The following is an 18,805-nucleotide window of genomic DNA, read 5'->3' as shown; positions in this document are numbered from 1 at the left end:
CCTAGTTATGCCCCGGCAGGACAGGATCCCCAAATCTGGAACATTTGGAAGATATTTGTATATATATGAAGGTGTGATATATTTTTGCTCTCTTCCGCAAAAGACTTGCAAAAGAGATATGTTCATACTCACACTTTCAACACTCACCTTGAAGTACCATAACCACTACATAATATTGTTGTTGTTATGGTGCTAGTAATGCCTTTGTGCCTCCACCAATCTAAGTAAGCAAGCCGCTTGCTAACTTCCTACTTTGGGACTCCGTAAACCCTGCATTTCCAGGCTAGCTCAGAACAGAGAAATTCTGTCAAGGAGGAGGTGACCAGTAACCGACAGGACCCTGATATGTTGTCACAGCATTAGCCTTCCTGTCCTCTCATCTTCCCTAACTTTTTGCTAAATTTAACATATAGCTTCCACAAGACCTCTGAACGTGTCCTGTTGTCTGCCATTAAGATATTAGTATTTAATCCAGCAAGTTGTTTGGTAGGGGATCCATGGGTCTCATTTGTTTTTCCAGAACATCCCACAAATCAATCGGATTGAGATCCAAGAAATTTAGAGGCCAAGGCAACACCTTGAACTCTTTGTAATGTTTCTAAAACCATTCCTGAGCAATTTTTGCAGTGTGGCATGGTGCATTATCCTGCTAAAAGAGACTACTGCCATCATGAATGCCAGGACACAAGCTTTCCCAGCAGAACATTGCCCAGAGCATAACTCTGCCTTTGCCGGCCTGCCTTCTTTCCATAATGCATCCTGCTACCATCTCTTGCCAAGGTAAGTGACGCACATTCACCTGGCCATTAACCTGATCTAAATGAAAATGTAATTAATAAGACAAGGCAACCGTCTTCCATTGCTCCATGGTCCAGTTCTCATGCTCATGTCCCCAGTGAAGGTGCTTTTGACAGTGGGTAGGGGGTCATCATGAGCAGTCTGACCTTTTGTGGCTACGTAGGCCCATACCCAGCAAACTGTGGATTCTGACACCTTTCTATCATTGCTAGCCATAGAAACATAGAATGTGACGGCAGATAAGAACCATTCGGCCCATCTAGTCTGCCCAATAAATAGCTATTGCTTTTTTTTTTTTTTTAGCAATTTGAGCTACAGTAGCCCTTCTGTGTGATCAGACCAGACTGGCTAGTCATTGCTCTTCATGTACATCAATGAGCCTTGGGTGATCATGACACTGACACTGGTTCACTGTTTGTCCTTCCTTGTACCACTTTAGGTAGGTACCAACCACTGCATATCTGGAACACCCCACAAGATTTGCAGTTTCGGAGATGCTCTGATGAGACATCTAGTCATTACTATTTGGCTTTTCTCAAAGTCATACAGATCTTTTCGCTTGACTATTGTTCCAGCTTCCAACATATGAAATTCAAGAGCTGGCTGTTTACTTTCTGCCCAATATATCCCACCATATGCCCAATATATCCCAACATTGTGTTACAAACTGCCATTTGTAACTGTCCCTTTAAATGAAAAATTGCCCTGCTTCCCTGGGTTGTGGAGCAGCCTATTTGCCAGCCTCCTTCCTCATGACTATGGCCCCTGGGAGATTGTGCCCCTGAAAACTTATGGAATTTTATTGGGTGTGTATGGCCCTTTAAGAACCGTCTGGGGACATATTGTGACTTTGGTGAACAATGCCCCTTTAAGACTATGTCCCCAGACCTGTAAAATAACTTGTTCCTCACTTTCTCCCACTTGGTTCAGTAAATGGGGCTTACTGAACCAAGTACCACACAGGTGGACCACCCAGAACTGGAAGTGTGCAGGCAATTTACCTCCCAGGCTGGGAGTCTGCTGTAGGTAAATTGCTGATCACTGGGTGGCCGCTGTTCGTGCAAACCAACACTTGGCGGTGGCCATCTTTGTTCATTTGAACAGGGGGGTACCTAGAGCATTTGGCACCCGGGGTGGCCCCTGAGTGTGGCACCCCCCGCCCCCCCATAATAAAAATTTAAGAAAACACCCCAAAATTTTTGCTTTCCTATGGACTGTTTGAAGGTGCGCGCAGCTCTTGCCGCGCATTTGCATTCGGCTCCACTTGGGAGCTGACGTCGGCGGGGGAGGAGAGGTCACCAGCGCCGAGGGAGCCCGGCGCTGGATTAAGGTAAGTGGCTGAAGGGGTTTTAACCCCTTAAAACCCATTCAGCCACTTACCTTTCTTCAGCGTCGGGCTCCCTCGGCGCTGGTGACCTCTCCTCTCCTGCCAACGTCAGATCCGAATGCGCATGCGCGGCAAGAGCGGCGTGCGCATTCAAACTGCCCATAGGAAAGCATTACTCAATGCTTTCCTACGGACGTCCAGCGTCTTCTCATGGTGAGTTTTACAGTGAGAATTGCGGAAGCGCCTCTAGCGGCTGTCAGTGAGACAGCTACTAGAGGCTGGATTAACCCTCAGTGAAACATATGTTTTCAGCTTCAGGGTTAAAACTAGAGGGACCTGGCACCCAGACCACTTCATTGAGCTGATCCTTAGAAATAGCATAGGAAAGGGATTTAGGTTCAAAAGATGTAGCGGCTAGGGCAGAGGTTTTGTAGAAGGGGGCCAGGGCAGGGGTTTTGGATAAATGCGCCAGTTTTGTAGAAGGGGGAAGACCAGTGCTTTTGTAGAAAGGGGCTGGTGAGAAACTTTTGAAACCTCCTCCCCTGCCCCTTTCTACAAAGCCCCTGATATCGCCGTTTCTAGAAAACCCCTGCCCTTCGCCCTTCATATAAAAACCCTGCACACTGATCACATAAATTTCATACACTCCCTGCACATAAAAACCCTGCACCCCGATCACATACATTTCATACACTGCACAACCCCCTTTAATAAAAAAAAACATGCACAACCCCCTTAATAGAAAAAAACTGCACTCCCCTTAATAAAAAACAAAAACTTGCACAACCCCCCTTAATAACAAAAAACCCTGCACACCCCACTTAATAAAAACCCTGCACCCCGAGCAGATAAATTTCATACACTTCCTACACATAAAAACCCTGCGCACACCCCCCTTAATAAAAAATAAAAGCTGCACACCCCCTTAATAAAAAACAAAAACCTGCACAACCCCCCTTAATTAAAAAAAAATCCTGCACACCCCTTTAATAAAAACCCTGCACACCCCCTAAATTAAAAAACAAAAACTTGCACAACCCACCTTAATTAAAAAAAATCCTGCACACCCTCTTAATACAAACCCGGCACACCCCCTTAATAAAAAAAAAAAAATCTGCAGTGCACATCCTCCCTTAATAAAGAAAATACTGCAACCCCCTTAATTCAAAAAAACCCTGCACCCCCCTTTAATGAAACCTACCCCCCTAAATAAACCTCCTAGCGTTGCACCCCCCTTTAATTAATCCACACACCCCTTTAATTAATCCACCCCCCTTAATTAATCCACATCCCCATTAATTAATTTACCCCCTCTTTAACTAATCCACCCCCTTTAATTAATCCACCCCCCTTTAATTAATCCACCCCCTCTAATTAATCCACCCCTATAATGAATCCACCCCCCTCTTTAATGAATCCACCCCATCTTTTTAATGAATCCACCCTCTCTTTAATTAATCCACCTCCCTTTAATTAATCCACCCCCCTCTTTAATGAATCCACCCCCTCTAATTAATCCACCCCCTCTAATTAATCCACCCCCTCTTTAATTAATCCACCCCCTCTTTAATTAATCCACCCCCTCTTTAATTAATCCACCCCCTCTAATTAATCCACCCCCTTTAATTAATTCACCCCCTCTTTAATTAATCCACCCCCTTTAAGTAATCCACCCCCTCTTTAAATTATCCACCCCCCCTCTTTAATTAAACTTCCACCCCCCTTTAATTCTTGAATTAATCCACCCCCCCCCTTTAATTAATTCAGCCCCAGACATAAAATAACTACTTACATTTTGATGATGCCTTCCTTGCCTCCGAGTCCGACCACTGGGTGCCTCACTGCCCGGACATGGATCCTTCAGCTGAAGATCCGTGAAGGCGGTCTGACGGTGCTGTGCACGTCGTCATCACGTTGCGCGACGCCGTGGCCCGCAACGCTCCTCCCCCTCCTCCTCATAGAAGAAGGAAGTCCCGCCGGGCTGGCCACAGATGCTGCGGCTGTGCGCAGCGTAATGATGGGGGGTGACACATGACACTGGAAGTCATGGCACCCCCTAAGTCAGTGGCACCCAGGGCGGGCCACCCCCCCTGCCCCCCCTTAGTACGCCACTGCATTCGAACGAGGTCAACGGTGTGTGTAGCCAAATTCATGGAACTGAAATCGGCTACACATTTCACCGAACACTGCTGACCCTTACCTTCTCCTACACTGAACTTTCAGCTGCAGAGACCCGTTCGGCAATTCGAACACACGTTCGAATGGGACTTAGACATTTTTCTGCATAAAATAGACCGGCCGCACAGCCCAAATCTGTGGAACACTTTTGGGCAGGAAAATGTGCTTGCGGTCGGTATAACTTTTTGATTTATGATTTATGATTTTTGGTTATGTTTATATTTAAAGTGTGCTGATTCTGAATGTGTAATTTGTATGAAGATTGGACGTATATTTTTAAAGTTACAATGTATGTATAAAAACTGTATTTTTCCTGCCTGGGATAATTATGTTAAGCATTGTGTACCATAATTATATCACAGGCAAAGGGAGAGGATTTTGGTGTAATTGCTGGGAGTGTTTTCTGTAATGTACGTGTGTTATAGGTTGTTCTGTAAAACCCTGTGGGTGGTCCTATCTAAGGGAAACCTGCATAAAAGAAGGTCCTTTTGATGCCAATAAAACAGAATTACTTGACCCTCTAACTTGCAGCCTTGACTCATGTTTGCAGGGGACATCTATAATCACTACAGGGATTGCTATGCTCTTCATACTCCCTTAGCCACTGAGCTCTTGTAAGAGCTCTTGCTCCTGATCCTGCTTCGCTCTACAGAAGGAAGAGGTTCACCTACTGGAACCTGGAGCCTGGTCGTAGGTCCAGGGTGGATAGCAGACGGTGAGATCCTAGCCCAGCAGTGGCGGTTCGTGGAGTCTGCAGTGCTTATAGTGTCTTCGGTGCTGATGGTCCTTTGGTGAGCGCTAGGAGCATCCTTTCTACGGTCCAACTTCCAGCCAGCCTGGAGGCAACCGTAACACATTGTAACAATATAATCAATGTTATCCACTTCGCCTCTCAGGGGTTTTAATGTTGTGGCTGATCAGTGCATCAAATACACCTTTACCCTCTGGGTAATAATTATGCCACTACTGCTTATAGACTATGATGTTGTTGCAGCAGGACCCTCACCCTTACTACCTTTTATTATTGTATGAACAGCTTATCTTGTTGCAAGTACTTGTTTGTCCAACTTTGCGGCTGAATATGGTGGCGATTTCTAAATATCAATAATAATGATAATATTAATAATGTCAGAATTCAGACTTTCATACACAAAGTTGCATCCAATTTACCCCTGCGTGTGTCCATCTGGACACAGATTTAGGATTTTCCTGTGTTAAGCAATGAATTAAAAACCAAACAATTCAACAAACAAATTAAACAAACATTGTTTTGCTTTATAACAGCTGGTCCTGGTTCCTTCCTCCTTCCCACTTCAAACAACATACAGTGCTGTGGGATACAGAAGAATAATTGCATTAATGTAAAAGAAATCCATAATTCATTAAGTTTAAAACGTTACCACTATTTTTAAATTCTAATCTGTAGCCCATTGCTGCCCCCCCAGGGACGTACCTGGAGCATTTGGCACCGGGGAGGGTCCTCTTTATGGAACCTCCCCCCCACCACTTTCTTTAAAACACCCGCAATTCTTTTTAATGTATGTGGCACTGAGCAGTGTTTGTGCGTTTGAATGTAAGCATGTTTTTGTACGGAAAATGTGTGAATGAATGTAGGGGTGTGTTTGTATGTAGTGTTGGCGTTTCAATGCAGGCATGCATTTGTGTGTAGTGTTGGCGAGTTGCAGTGGTGTGGTTATATATAATGGTTATGTAGTCAATAAAAAAAGTTTATTCTCACTGCCTCCCAGTAAATATCTGCCCCTGTTTCTTGTGGAAAAATGACAGTGGGGGGACAGTTGCATGTGCCTGGGTGGGTCAGAGGAGATTGGGGTCTGGAACTTAGTGTGTAATATTGCATGGGGTAATGCGACGACTTGGAGGTATATGTATGTGAGTGAGTATTACTAGCAGGAGAAGGGTATATGGCAGAGTGGGACAGTGTGGTGGATACTATGACAGCGTGTGCCATTGCACACAGTGGATCGAAGAAGGTGACTGCAGGTGAGGTGGTAAGTATATGGCCTTATATGGCAGAGGTGGGTGTTATATGTCAGGGGTGGGGTCAATTGGATTGGGTGTTATATGGAAGAGAGGGTATTATGTTAAGGTGGGGATTAGGGATATATGTCAGGAAGTGTGGAGGTATAGGGCAGGGAGGGTGGGGTTATAATGACTAATTATGATTAGGTGGGGATTGGGGATATATGGCAGGAAGTGTGGGGGGTATAGGGCAGGCAGGATGGGGGTATAATGGCTAATTATTATTAGGTAGGGTTTGGCGTAATAGGAGGAGTTATAGGGAGAGGTTATATGGAGTAATAGGAGGAGTTATAGGGAGAGGTTATATGGAGTAATAGGAGGAGTTATAGGGAGAGGTTATATGGAGTAATAGGAGGAGTTATAGGGAGATGTTATATGGAGTAATAGGAGGAGTTATAGGGAGAGTTTATATGAAGTAATAGGAGGAGTTATAGGGAGAGGTTACATGGAGTAATAGAAGGAATTATAGAGAGAGGTTATATGGAGTAATAAGAGGAGTTATAATGAGAGGTTATATGGAGTAATAAGAGGAGTTATAAGGAGAGGTTATATGGAGTAATAAGAGGAGTTATAGGGAAAGGTTATATGGAGTAATAGAAGGAATTATAGAGAGAGGTTATATGGAGTAATAAGAGGAGTTATAATGAGAGGTTATATGGAGTAATAGGAGGAGTTATAAGGAGAGGTTATATGGAGTAATAAGAGGAGTTATAGGGAAAGGTTATATGGAGTAATAGGAGGAGTTATAGGGAAAGGTTATATGGAGTAATAGGAGGAGTTATAGAGAGAGGTTATATGGAGTAATAGGAGGAGTTATAGGGAGAGGTTATATGGAGAAATAGGAGGAGTTATCGAGAGCGGTTATTTGGAGTAATAGGAGGAGTTATAGGGAGATGTTATATGGAGTAATAGGAGGAGTTATAGGGAGATGTTATATGGAGTAATAAGAGGAGTTATAGGGAGAGGTTATATGGAGTAATAAGAGGAGTTATAGGGAGAGGTTATATGGAGTAATAGGAGGAGTTATAAGGAGAGGTTATATGGAGTAATAAGAGGAGTTATAGGGAGAGGTTATATGGAGTAATTGGAGGAGTTAGAGGGAGAGGTTATATGGAGTAATAGGAGGAGTTATAAGGAGAGGTTATATGGAGTAATAAGAGGAGTTATAGGGAGAGGTTATATGGAGTAATAGGAGGAGTTAGAGGGAGAGGTTATATGGAGTAATTGGAGGAGTTATAGAGAGAGGTTATATGGAGTAATAGGAGGAGTTATAGGGAGAGGTTATATGGAGTAATAGGAGGAGTTATAGGGAGAGGTTATATGGAGTAATAGGAGGAGTTATAGACAGAGGTTATATGGAGTAATAGGACGAGTTATAGGATAAGGTTTTATAAAACAGTCAGAATTGTTAAAGGAAACGTTTATGTGAAGAAATGGATGGGGTAGAATAATATTTTTATGTGAATCATGTTTGGGAAAATGTGAGACCTCTATAGAACAATAGTTTATAATTTAAAACAAGAAATAGTAACACAGTAACATTTTTTTTTTGCATCCCTTTTAGTTTAGTTTTTTTTTTTCTTCTATACCTTCAGCCATTGTTCCACTGCTTATTTCTCCCTCCCTTTCTCTTTTCTTCTACATCTATCCCAGTCCTTTGCTCTCCCTCTCTCTCATTCCCCCTCTCCCTTCTCCCCCTGTCTCCTGGCAGTAGGACTAAAGATAGGAGTGGCTTAGAGCCAGTATAAAGTCCACATCTTTCTGCCCAGTACGGTAAATTCTCAATCCCCCTGATTCTTGCTATGGAGAGCAGCAGAGCAGAAACTGCACTATCTCACTCAGCACGTATCCCTTTGTGCTAATTGCTTACCAACCTGCAAGTTCTGCCTACCTCTGTGCCCATTCATTCCACTATAGCCATACAGACTAACTACACATGATGTGCGGGAGCTGCAATCCTGCCCTAATTTTGCTCATCTTGGTATCCCACGGATTGGCGGAAGATGCCATCCAGTGCCCTCCTTGCTCACAGGAGAAGCTTATTCGCTGCTTGGACCCTACTGGGTGCCAGGAGCTGGTAAAAGAACCTGGGTGCGGATGTTGTGCCACCTGTGCCCTCCCAAAAGGTGCACCCTGCGGGGTCTACACTGCCCGCTGTGGCTCAGGTCTCCGCTGTTTTCCATCCCGGGGCACAGAAAAGCCACTACAAACCCTCATGCAAGGACAAGGAGTCTGTACAGAGATTTCGGTGATCCAGGATAGTCTGCAGACTACAGGTGAGATTAAAAATGCACCAGTTGGACCAGTAATCTTTAAATTTATATAAAAACGTTCTTGTAATGTTTGCCGTTATGTCTCACGCCAAAGGTAGGAGCAGATTTCAAGTTTGCACCAAAATGTATTAACTCTTTACTGTTCGAATTTTATACCATAACCGGGGACTCAATTTCTTTCAGTGCAATTGCTAATGCTCGTATTCTAAAAATTCTTAAATTAGACAGACTTATTTAAAAACTCGGAATACTAAGTAGGCAACATTCTTATTAGATGCCTAACCCTCTTTCTTGTGTTTTTTCAATTTAATTTATTAGGCTAATACTGGGGATCTGGGGATCATTTACTAAACATTGAATTGCAGTGAAATAAAAAAAATGTACATTGCAAAATGTAGGCAAAAACTATCAATTTAAAAAAAATCCTTCGTCTCATCTATAGTATGTCACAGCACAGCTGTATTTGCCTGAATTTTGAAATAAAATCAGATTTCACTTCTCTATAATATGGTGTTGGGCGAATAAATCCCCACAGTGTTTGACTGTTGTATAATTCGAATGCTTGCTTAGCTAAATGTTTTATTTTATTGCAGATATAACGAATAGAACAAAACTTTCTATTTAAAAAAAGAAACTAACAAAAAAGAACCCACGAATTATGTTCTGTAATACTTGGGTACTGACTGCGATCTTTAGTTGACTGTGAAAGTAATTGACTTCATTGTTCTGCATTTTCAATTGAATATCACGTGTCGCTGCAATTTAATATGCAGTTAATTAGAATATCATAATTATAGCTAAACAACACAAAATATTTCATGCAGAGAATAAGCGGGAACTCAGTTACAATAAAGAGGATGGAATGCAAATTGCCCAGAAAATCTTGATTCTAAATGATTTAACTATTTTTTGTTTTAATTTATTTTTAAGGTACCAATGACAGCACTCGCAGCCATCCCTATCTTTGTGGAGCTTGCTTTTAGTGGCTTCAAAATGTCAAACTATTGCTAGACAGAGTGGGACATGCCATGCCACAGACAAGGGATAGACAGATAAGGTAGATCTAAAGGCTGGCAAAGCATTGTGGCAGGTGTAGTTTTGCAATATCTAGTGACCTACCTTTTAGCTCTAATAAAAATGCATATCATTAGCATATTATATATATATATATATATATACACTAATTTAAATGGCACCTGTGTACAAATAAGTTTGTTATTAAAGAAAAGTGGTACTTTTGTCTAAAATGCTGCACTGCGATATGTTATATCCTTAATACGTTTTGATATACGGTTACAGCTTTCTATAGGCCTTGTAAGAAGGGTAATATTCCACATTATTACTAAAAGCAACGTGTCATTGAAGGTGGAATTGTAACAAGTACTTTAGAGCAGGGGTGCCCAAAAGGTAGATCCCCAGATGTTTTAAAACTACAGCTTCCATGACGTTTTGCCATTCTGAAGGCATGGCAAAGGCAGGCAAAGAATCTTGGGAGTTGTAGTTCTACCACATCTGGGAAAATACCCTTTTGGCCATTCACTGCTTTAGAACATTCACACAACTCATGGACAGCTCTCAGAATGCTGTTCAGCAATGACATGGATTTCTGACTGATTGTCAGGTTGTCCATCATCAGAGAGAAAGAGAGAGAGAGAGAGAGAGAGAGAGAGAGAGTGTGTGTGTGTTTTTTTTTTTTTTTTTTTACCAGATCCACCATGTGTTCAGGGGCACTTATCGCGTATACACACTGATGGGCACATGAGAAGAGTTGCCCTGTAGTATGTAGAATTCAGAAGAAGGTGTATAAGATTAAGTAATTAGGCAACGAAGAATCCTCCAGTATATGCATTACACATACTGCAGGGCAACCCCTTTTATGCGTTTTCTTAAATATGACAAAATTATTACATGTGTCCCTGTATACATGGTGGATCTGGTAACCCTATATATACATATCCATGCAATGGTGCATGTATAATTGGAAATAAATGCCACTGAGGAGTTTTCATAACATAAGCCAATAAAATAGGGTTAGAGCTAAAGGAACACTATCGGCACAGTGTCCCTGTCCCTTTTACCTATTTCTGGCTGCTGTCCTTAATTCAGCCCCTCTCCACTTACTGACTTACTTAGTGTGACTGTATTGCCCTCTACACCCCTTCATTCCTGACATATGTGTAATTAAATAAAAATAACAGGCATAGGCAACCTTAGCAATTTGCAGAAGCCACCATTAACTTCTTAAGGACACATGACATGACGGACATATTCCGTCATGATTCTATTTTATTTCTGAAACTGTGTCCTTAAGGGGTTAATTCCGTCATTATTTTGCCATTTATATGCTGGGAGAGAGCTTTGGAGGAGACAGGAATACGTTATCTATCTCCACAGTCCCTATAATGGGAGACAACAGCATATAGCAACTCAGGCAGATCAAACACTGTGCCGAAGGGCATTTAAAAAGGTGAACTGCTGGATGGAATAGCATTTCATTAATGATACATAAATATATGTATCTATATTGTGTTAAATACTTATGATCAAACACAAGTTGAACATGTTTTTTTTTTCAATTTATTTATTAGCAATCCATTTGTAATATATGAATTTTTTTTTTTTTTTTTAAAGTCAGTCCATTAACCAATATACGTATTCTGTCTAATATATCATGAGAGTTTAGCTGCTCAGTCAAGTATGTAAGAGAGTGACCTCTGTAGGCAGTAATGAGGTAGTGCAGCACACCAAACTGGTCCAACTCTATTTTTAAAAGGGACACAGCCAGAGGGGCTAACTACCTGACATCAAATACTAGGGGAAATTACGACCCAAATGTAGATTTTGCCTATACCTTGCTCTTTAAAGGTTTTCTGCACCCCCCTCCCCGCCCATCCCAGCCCCACTCCACTTCCCAACCCATTATCTCTTTTCTAGGTGGTCTAACATTGAGCAAGATACATTTGAGCTTGCATCACTCATATGTGCTCTCTCTTGCCATGTGCTTTTAAAGACAGTGGGCATTATGCCATGACTTGGATTGCTCATTGTAAATTGTAGTGTAGCGCATAACATGAAAGGGAATGAAGAGAGAGTTGTGGCACCTTGTCTCATCAGCACTCATTTTAGTCCTTTTATTGTCCGTTCTATACCCCTCTTGCTGTTCTGTGTTTCTTAGTTGTTGTTTTTCCATAAAGTTTCCAGGTGAGTAGGAGCGGGGCTTGGTATGTTTATGCAAACTACAAATGATGCCTGGATGAATGGATACATACAAAAAATAGATAGATAGATAGATATATAGATATATAGATGGATGGATATATATATATATATATATACAGGGAGTGCAGAATTATTAGGCAAGTTGTATTTTTGAGGATTAATTTTATTATTGAACAACAACCATGTTCTCGATGAACCCAAAAAGCTAATTAATATCAAAGCTGAATATTTTTGGAAGTAGTTTTTAGTTTGTTTTTAGTTATAGCTATTTTAGGGGGATATCTCTGTGTGCAGGTTACTATTACTGTGCATAATTATTAGGCAACTTAACAAAAAACAAATATATACCCATTTCAATTATTTATTTTTACCAGTGAAACCAATATAACATCTCAACATTCACAAATATACATTTCTGACATTCAAAAACATAACAAAAACAAATCAGTGACCAATATAGCCACCTTTCTTTGCAAGGACACTCAAAAGCCTGCCATCCATGGATTCTGTCAGTGTTTTGATCTGTTCACCATCAACATTGCGTGCAGAAGCAACCACAGCCTCCCAGACACTGTTCAGAGAGGTGTACTGTTTTCCCTCCTTGTAAATCTCACATTTGATGATGGACCACAGGTTCTCAATGGGGTTCAGATCAGGTGAACAAGGAGACCATGTCATTAGATTTTCTTATTTTATACCCTTTCTTGCCAGCCACGCTGTGGAGTACTTGGACGCGTGTGATGGAGCATTGTCCTGCATGAAAATCATGTTTTTCTTGAAGGATGCAGACTTCTTCCTGTACCACTGCTTGAAGAAGGTGTCTTCCCGAAACTGGCAGTAGGACTGGGAGTTGAGCTTGACTCCATCCTCAACCCGAAAAGGCCCCACAAGCTCATCTTTGATGATACCAGCCCAAACCAGTACTCCACCTCCACCTTGCTGGCGTCTGAGTCGGACTGGAGCTCTCTGCCCTTTACCAATCCATCCATCTGGCCCATCAAGACTCACTCTCATTTCATCAGTCCATAAAACCTTAGAAAAATCAGTCTTGAGATATTTCTTGGGCCAGTCTTGACGTTTCAGCTTGTGTGTCTTGTTCAGTGGTGGTCGTCTTTCAGCCTTTCTTACCTTGGCCATGTCTCTGAGTATTGCACACCTTGGGCTTTTGGGCACTCCAGTGATGTTGCAGCTCTGAAATATGGCCAAACTGGTGGCAAGTGGCATCTTGGCAGCTGCACGTTTGACTTTTCTCAGTTCATGGGCAGTTATTTTGCGCCTTGGTTTCTCCACACGCTTCTTGCGACCCTGTTGACTATTTTGAATGAAACGCTTGATTGTTCGATGATCACGCTTCAGAAGCTTTGCAATTTTAAGAGTGCTGCATCCCTCTGCAAGATATCTCACTATTTTTGACTTTTCTGAGCCTGTCAAGTCCTTCTTTTGACCCATTTTGCCAAAGGAAAGGAAGTTGCCTAATAATTATGCACACCTGATATAGGGTGTTGATGTCATTAGACCACACCCCTTCTCATTACAGAGATACACATCACCTAATATGCTTAATTGGTAGTAGGCTTTTGAGCCTATACAGCTTGGAGTAAGACAACATGCATAAAGAGGATGATGTGGTCAAAATACTAATTTGCCTAATAATTCTGTACTCCCTGTATATAGATAGCTGGATAGGCAGATAGATAGATAGATAGATAGATAGATAGATTAGATAGATAGATCCACATATACATAGATAGATAGATATATAGAGATCCACATATACATAGATAGATGGGTAGATAGATCCGTAGATACACATATAGAGATAAATAGATAGATAGAACAACAGACAGCAATAGATGGATCGATAGATCGGTAGATGGATATGTAGATAGATAGGTGGATGATAGAAAGATAGGTAGGTAGGTGGATAATAGATAGATAGATAGATAGATAGATGATATATATGTAGATTGGTGGGTGGATGATAGAAAGATAGGTAGGTAGGTGGATGATAGATAGATGATAGATAGATAGATAGATAGATGAAATATAGATAGATATGTAGATATGTAGTTGGATGATAGAAAGATAGGTAGGTAGGTGATGATAGATAGATGATAGATAGATAGATAGATAGATAGATAGATAGATATGTAGATAGATAGATAGATAGATAGATAGATAGATAGATAGATATGTAGATATCTATCTAGGCTAGGGGATGATAGAAAGATATGTAGATAGATAGATAGACAGATGATAGATAGATAGATAGATAGATAGATAGATAGATAGATAGATAGATAATAGATAGATAGATAGACAGATGATAGATAGATAGATATATAGATAATAGATAGATAGATAGACAGATGATAGATAGATAGATAGATAGATAATAGATAGATAGATAGACAGATGATAGATAGATAGATAGATAGATAGATAATAGATAGATAGATAGATGATATATAGATACAATAGATAGTTAGATCTGGTCATAGTTTTGCCGTTGCTAATCAACTCTTAAAATAAGTAATAAGCAAAATAAGCAACCCCGAGGAGGAATATTCTTCCAGTGACTCTATTTCTCCCAGTGCTCTCTGATTTGTAGTTAGGTCCCACTGAGGTGAGGCTGGCACCATTCCATAACTCAAATATATCCTACTAGACAGGCTTGGGTGGAGTGTCTTAATTAAGAAATTAAGGGAGCCTTGTATTATAGGGCGTATCTCATAAACAGACCCAATGGTACCCTCACGCCATATGTATGAAATTATGTTATGATTTATTCAATGTGAACTTTTCTACTGTACTGGTTCCTTAAATATGTGAAATCACACAGTCATTTTCTTGGTATTAATCCATCGGAAGGCAACAGAATTACATAGAAACAATTTTCCAATCGTTGCCTTAAATGGGGAATCATTCTTTCTAGACTTTAAAATCAAAATCATATTACTCTTTAAAATAGCACACTCGTAGTAATAATGTGTTTAGTATGTCTGTTTACCTTTATAGCTCCATTTATTGTTTTCTAAAAAATCCTTTTAATTGGATCTATTAAGTTTGACAGCACAAACTCTGTATCCAGATAATTCCATTTCTTTATTAAATTTTCTGTAAGGATTCCAGTCTGCTGATCTGCGTGAAATCTTATTCCTCCCGTCTTAAAGCTAGATCATTATTTTGCTCTTTTCTCAGTTCTGTTAACGAGCAATAAATGTTTTTATTTTTCTCGAAAATATTGCCATCATTAAGAGCAAGTAACCTCCACAATTCTAGCCGCTGTGTTAAAACAATGGTTCGTAGATTACAGACTACTGGATATTCTTTTACAAAACGACCGTTAAAGCTTAAAAATTATAGGAAATGTTAGGGTTTAATATATATATATATATATATATAAAAAAGTGTTTTAACAATAACTGTAACATTTATGGAGAGCAAAAAAAAATGTCGGTGTCTACAAAAAATGCCTTCTCATAAATGGTGATGAGATAAAAGACTTCCAAATCTAGATAACTGAGATGAGAATGTAGGATGCTGTGAAATATTTGCTAGAGAGCAGACACAGCTGCCATTAACCTCTATAACCTTCCAAAATCAACAGAGCGAGAATTCTGTGGATTAGATGGTGGCAGACTTAACAAGTGTTTGAAATCAGTAAACCTCTTTATTGGCTATATAAGTGCAACAGTCGCAAATGTTTCCAATCCCCCCCCCCCTTTTTTTAAAAGAGCTAGCAGCTATTCTGCTGGCAGTTATTTTGCCCACTTTTTATATTTCCTTTGAAAAAGGTCATTGGAAACAGATTTTCATTTAGATTAAGCAACAGGGACATGGTGGAACAATGAAAGTTATATGGTTTCATCTCTGCTTTGTGCTAAGCATATGGCTAGCAAATATATAGGTATATATGTTTTGCAGATGTACAGCATTAGGATATAAGAGAAGAGTACAGAGCGGGTGCTCTAGGGCCTAGGTACTCAACCTGTGGTACGCGTAACCTAGGGGGTACATGTACCACAGGCAGGAGGTACGCCAATTGCTGGCTGAGTGGGTACCCGAGGGCACCCCAGGAGGCTGCCAGCTGGTGCAAAATGGAAGCTGAGGTGGCGAGAGAGTTGTACTCTTTGTGCCCTTCAGGCACTTTGCACTGCACGTCCTGCGGTAATGCCAGGAGCTGGGTTATGACAGCACTCTGGCCTTGCATCACTAAACTATGTGCAAGGGAGCAGGGTTGAAAGCGCACAAAGATTACACAAGCCTCACACTGGACCCCCAGGGAAACGTATCCATACTGGACCCCAGGGAAAATATCCACTCTCGCTCCCTCAAAAGTACGGAGGCCGGGTGGACTCAAATAAAAATCGGTTATTGCCTGTCAGTAAGTGTGTGTGTCAGTCAGTATGTCTGTCAGTGTGTGTCAAATCAGTGAGAGTGTGTCAATGAGTGTCAGTTAGTGTGTGTCAGATCAGTGAGCGTTTCTGTCAGTGTGTGTCAAATCCGAATGTCTGTCAGTGAGTGTATGTGTCAGTGAGTGTATATGTCAGTGAGTGTGTCTGTCACTGTGTGTCAAATCAGTAAGAGTGTATCTGTTAGTGAGTGTGTGTCAGTTTCCTCTGTGCGCAAAAGTGTGTGTGTTAGTGTCCTCTGTTTGTAAATGTGTTTTTGTATCAGTGTTCTCTGTGTGTAAATACGTGTGTGTCAATAATTATTATTATTTTATTATTCATATAGCACCAGCAAATTCCTTCACGCTGTACAATGGGTGGACTAACAGACACGTAATTGTAGCCAGACATATGGACGCACAGAAACAGAGGGGTTGAGGGCCCTGCTTTCATGCTAGATGGAGTGGGGTATAGTCACACAAAGGGTATAAGTAGTGGTAATGAAATAGGTTGCTAAAATATTAATCACTGAGAACTTAGTAGGTTATTTTTGAAAGTTACAGGAGAGGAGTCATGTGGGGGGGGCGGGGGGGTGGGTGGGAGGGGGGGGGTGGGATGAAAACCCGCCAGCAGTTTAAATGATATGCTCTCCTGGAGAAGTGTGTTTTCAAAGATTGTTTGAAGGAGTGGAGACTGGGTGAAAGTCTAACGGAGAAGGGAAGGAAGTTCCACAGAAAAGGTGCAGCCCTGGAGAAGTCTTGGAGGCGAGCATCAGATGTGGGAGTACGGACAGAGGATAGGCGTAGGTCTTCAGCAGAGCGCAGGGGCCTCGACAGGACATATTTGTGTATTAGGGAGGATAGGTAGGTTGGAGCAGCATTATGTAGGGACTTGTAAGCAAGCACCAGCATCTTAAATTGAGCCCTATATCTAACTGGAAGCCAATGCAGGTACTGAAGAAGGGAGGAGGATTGGGGGGTGCGGGCGGACAAGAGCCTCACCGCCACATTCATTATAGATTGCAACGGTGCTATCTGGGAACACGTAAGACCACTGAGAAGGGAATTGTGGTAATCAAGGCGAGAAAGAACAACGGCATGGACCAGCACCTTAGCTCCGTCTGGTTTTAAATAAGGGCGGATGCGAGCTGTGTTTTTGAGATGGAAGCGACAGGATTTGACGATCGACTGGACATGAGGGGTGAAGGAGAGGAGTTGAAGGAGTAAAGGCGAACACCTAGGCAGCGAGCCTGAGAGGTAGAGGTGATGGTGGCACCATTGACATGGAGGGAGACAGACACGGGAGTAGCAACACTTAAGGGAGGAAATACAAGAAGTTCTGTTTTGGACAGGTTGAGTTTAAGGAAGTGAGCAGCCATCCAGTTGGAAATGCGGAGAGGCAGTCAGAGAAACGAGTCAAGATGGGCGGAGAGAGATCAGGATAGGACAGGTAGATTTGTGTGTCGTCTGCATATAAATGATAATGGAAGCCAAAGAAGCTGATGAGTTTACCAAGCTAGGCAGTATAGATAGAGAACAGTAGGGGACCAATGACAGAACCTTGGAGAACGCCAACAGAGAAGGGTTGGGGAGAAGAGGCAGAGCCAGAGAAAGAAACACTGAAAAAGCGCTGGGAGAGGTAGGAGGAGCACCAGGATAGAGCAGTATCCCGTTGTCAGGATCGGGACAGGGATCCAACACGCAGAGTACAAAGAGTGGAAAGGTACGTATACCGGGCCTTAGAATGGCCGGACTAACGTACCGAGAGTAAAGAATAGTCAGAGACAAGCCGAGGTCGAGGGAACGAGAAGACAGATAAGCGAGAGACAAGCCGGGTCAAGGGATAACAGAGAAACAGGGTAGTACAACGAGCCGAGTCAAAACCAAAAGAGCAAACTAGAATACCAGAGCACTGAGTGACTAGACAAGCTAGAACCACGACAGGGCAATGAGCTGAAGTAAGGAGTAAGCTTAAATACCCTGGCTCTGGATGGAAATCACGCCTCTGACAAGTACCGATTGGATATCGGACACTTGAGTGACAGATTGCTCGTGCTAGCGTCATGACGTCACGTATTGAGCGTCCTGCTAGAAAAGGACGTGGATTCCTCGCGGCCGGTGTTTAAGTGACTGGATGAACCGCGAGGAACGGAGGAAACAGCTCGCCTGGACGGATACACCACCAAGTCTCTACCTCCCTTAGAGGTAGAGGCCTCAGGTACCCTGACAGTACCCCCCCTCTCAGATACGCCCACCGGGCGGAATGAACCGGGGCGAGATGGGAAGCGGAGGTGAAATGCTCTGCGAAGGCGAGAAGCATGGACGTCCTCCTGAGGTACCCAACTCCTCTCCTCAGGACCATATCCCCTCCAGTTGACCAGATATTGCAATTTTCCCCTTGAAATTCTGGAGTCAATGATGGAGCTGACCTCGTACTCCTCCCGACCCTCCACCTGAACAGGACGAGGCGAGGGGACCTTAGAGGAGAATTTGTTGCAAATGAGGGGTTTCAACAAGGAGACATGAAAAGAGTTAGGAATGCGTAAGGCAGGTGGCAGAGCAAGGCGATACGCAACC

General features: G+C 42.1%; 1 protein-coding gene across 1 annotated transcript in view; it reads left to right on the top strand.

Annotated features, from left to right (window-relative positions):
* Positions 1 to 8,111: 8,111 nt before the first annotated feature.
* Positions 8,112 to 18,805, top strand: part of IGFBP4 (insulin like growth factor binding protein 4) — a 51,866-nt gene continuing 41,172 nt past the window's right edge. Inside the window, exon 1 of the mRNA XM_063459069.1 lies at positions 8,112 to 8,619. Coding sequence (XP_063315139.1) covers positions 8,280 to 8,619 — 340 coding nt within the window. The 5' untranslated portion in view covers positions 8,112 to 8,279. The remainder of the gene's footprint in view (positions 8,620 to 18,805) is intronic.

This window comes from Pelobates fuscus, chromosome 6, assembly GCF_036172605.1.
Source record: "Pelobates fuscus isolate aPelFus1 chromosome 6, aPelFus1.pri, whole genome shotgun sequence".
Classification (NCBI taxonomy): domain Eukaryota; kingdom Metazoa; phylum Chordata; class Amphibia; order Anura; family Pelobatidae; genus Pelobates; species Pelobates fuscus.
This window is presented reverse-complemented; position numbering and strand designations above follow the sequence as displayed.